Source organism: Toxotes jaculatrix, chromosome 1, assembly GCF_017976425.1.
Source record: "Toxotes jaculatrix isolate fToxJac2 chromosome 1, fToxJac2.pri, whole genome shotgun sequence".
NCBI classification, from domain to species: domain Eukaryota; kingdom Metazoa; phylum Chordata; class Actinopteri; family Toxotidae; genus Toxotes; species Toxotes jaculatrix.
In genome coordinates, this window is record NC_054394.1 from 3,793,283 (window position 1) to 3,799,282 (window position 6,000).

The window sequence follows — 6,000 nt, forward strand, 5'->3', positions numbered from 1 at the left end:
ATCTCACAGTGTAAGCTCCTGTGTACAGAAGATGCAAAAATAAAATTAGGAAGAAATAAACCTTCTTACCTTGCTCATACTTACTCATAGTGATTGTTGCAGTAGATCACAGGGTGGGCACAATAACAGGAACATGTACAATGCAATGCAAACCACAGTGTTATGATGAGGTTATGCTTTTAATTTCTAAGGTGTTCTGTATGGACGTGGAGGTAATCTGGGGAATTGTTGTATTTGACTGTATTTTATTTTATGGTGTTCTTGTTATATTGTCCACCCTGCATGTTTAGATACTCACCACATGTCACATGTAAACGCTAAAACTCAAATTTGAGACTGTGAGCTGAAGGTTTTCCTGTTCCTGATCTCATCTGTTAGTCAAGGTTCAGTTCACTGGAATTAACAGTTACCAGTTTCTTGCTTATGTTGAGCAGTATCTAGTCATTCTGAGACTTTTGTTTTCAGCTCTCTAGAATTGGAGATATCTTTATATTATTTCAACCACCACAACAGTGAATGAAGTGAATTGAATTTTGCTTGTGGGAAATTTATATTTAAATTATATTTAAAAACTTCAACAGTAGCACAGTTCAGCCCCTAAAAAAAAACTGCATCCCTGCATTTCAGGGCAATCTATAGATTGGTCTGTGAATAATTTTCACTAGGTCTACTTTATACAAAGTGTTGACATTGAGGTCTATGAATTATTCAGCAATCGTAAATGCAACCGCAAATGCAATTTTTAAATGTTGTGAGCACCACTAACAAAATTCCATTCCATGTATTAGGGTGGAGACCCACAAGACTCACAACCTGGAAAAATTAAACCACAGCTAAAGTGAAGACTTCCTGTGAATACATTTTTTTTTTCTGTGATTTGGGTGAAGTGACCATGAAAAGTCTTTAACATTTGACACAATTGGCCATATCTAATCCATCCATTTGACCCTACTGATCATTTGATGCAATGCTGAGGGTGTGTCTGTGTGTGTGTGTATCTGTGTGTGTCTGTGTGCAGAGTGGGGTCGGTTTGTTGGGTCCGTGGTGCTAATCTGCCTCTTGTTCTCTCATTGGCCGTAGTGCATCTGTGGGTGGGAGAGGAGGACCAGCCCATGACCCATGACCCCGCGCTGACCCACGACCCCAACCATCTTAACAACGACCTTAACCACCCTAACAACCATAACCTAGGCGACCCTGAGGGGCTGGATGCCCAAGCTGTAAACAAAGACTAATGGCCCAGACCGGAGCAAGGCAGGATGATGAGGATGAGGATGATGATGATGAAGGCGATGATGATGAGGAGGATGAAGGATAAATGAAGGAATACACTATAACAAAGACTTTATTTAAGATGAAAAAAAAAAACACATACTACCGTCAGAGTCAAGAGAAGGCGAGAACTATATGAAGGAAAGTTTGGGAGTTTCCTTTGGGGACGGATTTACGAGATGGACCTAATGGCTTTTGCAAGCATTCTTGGACACTAAACAAAGTGACAGCAATTTTCCTGTTTTGTCTCCTGTGGTCTGAATGCCCCTTGTCTTTGTTGTCTTATCTCTTATACAATCTTTTTTTTTTTTTTTCTTTTGATGAAACTACCTGTCTGATTAGCAATTCTTGTAACTGGCCCCACAATTTCTGATACATTCCTTGAGCTAGAAAGGTATGTCTTTTTTTAGTTAGGACTGAAGTGTTGTGCTTAATCAAATGCTTTCAAAGACTTTTCTCTCCTAAGTGAAGAAGACAGTTATTTCACAAGTCCACGGACCACCATTATATTGTACTGGAATGTATTCTACTGTAGAATAGAAACTCAACTTTACCAGACTGTTGACAGAGACCAAGCACATGTCCTGTCACACCAGCCACTTTTGGCTGTCCTATCAGCTGTCACAGAGTCACTATTTATGTCCCATGACCATGCATCATACTGATTATGGTTGACAAAGGACAGGGCACCATATGACAATCTACAATACAAGTTTGCTTCCAGAAGTAATATGGAATTGCTGGTGAAAAAAAAACAACAACAAAAAAAAAAACCTATTGCCGACTTTTGATGATGGTGGTGCTAATGATTATTGTGAAGAGGACAGAATATTCAGACTGCCCTAAATGTACTTACAATACTAAATCCCCTCTCCATAACCAGGCCGGCGCAGGCCTTCACCCTGCCATGTGGCTTCCTTTGTCTATTTTTCTTGTTCTGTATCATTCATCACAGCGCCCATAGATGCTTAATGTACATAGAGAGATATACAGTAGTTTAAAAAAAAAGTGAAAACAAAAGTTTTAAAACATTTGTGACAAGGAAAAGCAAAGAAGTGACAGTAGTTTGCACAGCCACATTCTCAGAAGGTTGGCATTCTTCTAGAGTTTGACAGAGCAGAATTAAAAAACAAACGAAAAAAAAACAAAAAAGATCTCAAAAACAACAAAAAGGGGGGAACTGTTTCTTTCTTTATCACCTTCCACCCCTTTCACTTCATCTCTCATGTCAACCTCAAGGACTCTAGTGTTGCAGATGTTTGTAAAATACTGCCACCGATCATTGTTGCACAGTGTTAATGACTACTGAAAATGGTTTGATGTATTTACTTTAAGATGAGAAAAAAAGAACAAAAAATGGGAAAAAAGACATATTGTGTATAGCCTTAGATACAAGTCATCTGTTATTGCTTCTACAAAGCTATGTAGCTGTGCTAGACTGTAGGATGTAGGGTTGATTTTATTTTTAATTTTATATGTACTGTACATTAATGCCTTCTCCATTTACTGATCAAAAAAAAAAAGAGGAAAAAGATGACAATCGTCTCCTGTGCTGCAAACATATTTGCCCCCCCCCCCCCCCCCATATATACAGAATTCATTATGAATAGAGGGACTTTATCCTTTATTTCTTTCATTTTTTTTTGGTTCTCAGAAGTATTTGGCACTGTGATAGTATTATAAATCCAACCTATACAGTATAAAACTAGCTAACTAACTAAACTGAAGGTGTGTGTTTGTGTGTCCCTTGGCTTTGTGAAATGTTTCTACGTCATTTTTTGTGAACCCAGAGAAAAATTCTAAGTCGGTATATACAGTCCAAATATAATACTTCCATTTTTTAAGTTTGATCAACCTCTATACTGTATGTGGCTTTGACAAATTGTTACCCAGATGTCTTTTGTATGCAAATCCCCCTTTGACCTGCAGCATAGGCCCATTACTGCTTTAGCAGCAGCATGATTCAGTGCTCAAACTCCAACCTGACGAGATTTCGCTGCAGTACAACCTCTGTTTTTTTTTTTTAAATTTGATACATGTAGATTACAATTAACCATTCTTTCATTTTCAATATACAAGGAAAAGAGGGGATTTAAAACTAAAATAATAATAACAGTGAGACATGAAAAGCGAGAAGTAAAGGTTCTAGTGAAATGTAATAGGGTGCTTGAAGGGAGGAATTCTGGGAATGGGGTCTGAGTGAACCAATCAGACTCGTCCTACTGGAGGCACTGACCAATGGCTTTGACCTCTGACCCTATCTCTGTTTTCCAGCAGTGTAAAGATGAGAGATTAATGGTGAGAGTCTTGTTTGGACTCTCTCCTCCTCTGAACCAGCTATAATGAGCATTCCACTCCACATATTATGTACAAAACCTGTCTTGTGAGCTGAACACTCTTTATGTTTTGCTGTATCCTCATGGCAGATGCTTCGTTTTGTAACTACTGAACTGTACTTATAATAAAAATAAAATGTATTCAAACAAAAAAAAAAAAAAAAAGGATTGTCACAGAGCAACGGCCTGTGTCATGTTTTTAATTTCTTCATTTCTGACAGAGCGAGAATCAGGAAGGTGAACTGCCGCGTTGGAGTGTCACTGTGTGATGAGAAGTAGGTAAACTGTTTGGAGAGTAGTCCATCACTTCCAATACGAGTTATTATCTCTCAAGTCAGTTTGCTGGCAAAGCTTCACGGACTGTGGTCACAATGTCGAATATACACAACTAAATTACTGTCTGTACCGCTTTGTCTCCCAAAGGTGCTCGCGAAGAAGCTGTCGTGAAACAACACTGTGAGCGTCCCATCTGGCGAAATGTAAAGGGAAGATTTAAAGATTTAAATTACAGCAAATCACCCCAGATGTTTGTGTCTTACCTCCATTTCCCATCCAGCTCAGGCTCTGCGCCCTGAGTCCTGTCTGTGGTTAGGTTTAGGCAACAAAAGCACTTGGGCGAAGGTTTGGATCTTGGTTTTGGCTACAAGTTGTTTCTCAAGCGTCAAATTTTTTTCTGTATCAAGCCAGACCACAATTTTTTCTTAACCTCAACCGAGTGCTGTGAGAGTCTGAACATAACCAGAAACATGTTAAATAATGTTGTGGACACTGCAAGTGCATATTGTACTGCAAGATCACACATTTTGGCAGAAAAAAATCAGATAAAAATCAAATACATTGTCAGTGAACATCTTATTGATGCGTTACATATCGACATTTTTGTGACTTGCTAAAAACATAAATTAACAACATTTCCTTGTTAGAGCAACAGAAAATGAAATCCAGTTACGCTTCAAAATGTATTTACTGTTAAGTAAGTTAATGTGAAATATGCGAAGAAATCCAGTCTTTGGAGCACCATCCCGTTGGTGCAGGATTCCATATTCTTTTGTTACTAATAATATTAATATTTCTCGGGTTAGTATTTTCCCATTGTATTTATACTGTAGATCCACTGCATACTTTTAACAAACTCAGACACAAATTAATGTCCATCAGTTGCTATGTCTTCAATTTGTGTTCAGCACTGCTGTGGCACTTGTTGATTGTTATTAAAGCACAATTCCTTTTAACATGTTTTCATACTGTGAGAAACAGGTTAGTAGGTGTAGCACTCATTAGTGTAGCAGTCATTGATCAGATCACTGAGAAGCACCTAAATGAATTATTATGGTGCCCATAGTTACAGAGAACGAGAAATTACAAACTTGTCACTATTTTAAAGCTTTTTAATAAAGTCCAAAGTGTCACAGAGGGAAAAAAAAAAACATCAGGTAATGATTAGGGTTGATTTGATCTTGTGTTGTAGATCACAATATTCAAGACTAGTGCAAGTAGGCAGTTTATATGTCTACATACAATGTACAATCTAAGGCAAATATAGTCAGAAAATAAGAAAAATCACAAATAATCATATTTTTCAGTTCATTCCAATATATTGTTTTGTCATTCAGATTTACCTAAATCGGGTTAATTAAACGTAAAGATAGCCAGCCTGAAGTTCATGTCAGTGTATGGTGGGTCAGGGTTAGAGGTCAAAAGCTAAACTTGAGGCGTCAAAATCTCATCAAAACTAAAATACTATAAAAATGTTTCCCTATCATCACAGTGAAAAGTTAGCTGCAGCACAAAGTTTCCTCCCCACACAGCCCAGTTGGTTCAGCTGACTCTGCTTTTCAAACGAGGAAATATTTTTACGGTTTCATTGCCCCCCTCTCTCTCTCATCTGAAACCTGATCCGCATTGCATTGATGGAACCCGTATTTGTGTTAACCTAACGTCAGGACCCCAAAGGCTGCTGAGCCGCTGGGAGGCTGCCCAGGTCAATGCCTGACTAATTTTTAAACGGATCAGCAGCACTGCACCAGATGTGGTAGGGCCTCATGCCACGAATCTCCCAAGTCTGTTCTCAATAAAACTCACATCCGGAGAAAGTAACCGTTTGACTGGTTTATATCTACACACACACACACACACACACACATTGCCAAAAGAAGGATGTTTCTGATGGCTGGATATGAGACTGAGCAGGAGCAATCAGGATATTACATGCTTTGCCTGTGTGTGTGTGTTTACTTTTGTGTGTGTGTGTGTGTGTGTGTGTGTGTACTGTAAATTTTGGGTGAATATCGGGGTGTGTGTGGGCACACATGCATGAATGTGTGTGTGTATATATATTTGAGTAGGTGTGTGTATCCATGTAACAGAGCACATGTGTCTGATTAAAGAACAC

At 38.6% G+C, this 6,000-nt stretch overlaps 1 protein-coding gene across 2 annotated transcripts in view; it reads left to right on the plus strand.

Annotated features, from left to right (window-relative positions):
• znf536 (zinc finger protein 536) overlaps positions 1 to 3,757 on the plus strand; it is a 205,201-nt gene extending 201,444 nt beyond the window's left edge. For both annotated transcript variants that reach the window (XM_041033530.1, XM_041033538.1), the window contains one exon: positions 1,081 to 3,757. In XM_041033530.1, coding sequence (XP_040889464.1) covers positions 1,081 to 1,235 — 155 coding nt within the window. In that variant the 3' untranslated portion in view covers positions 1,236 to 3,757. The remainder of the gene's footprint in view (positions 1 to 1,080) is intronic.
• The last annotated feature ends 2,243 nt before the right edge of the window (positions 3,758 to 6,000 follow it).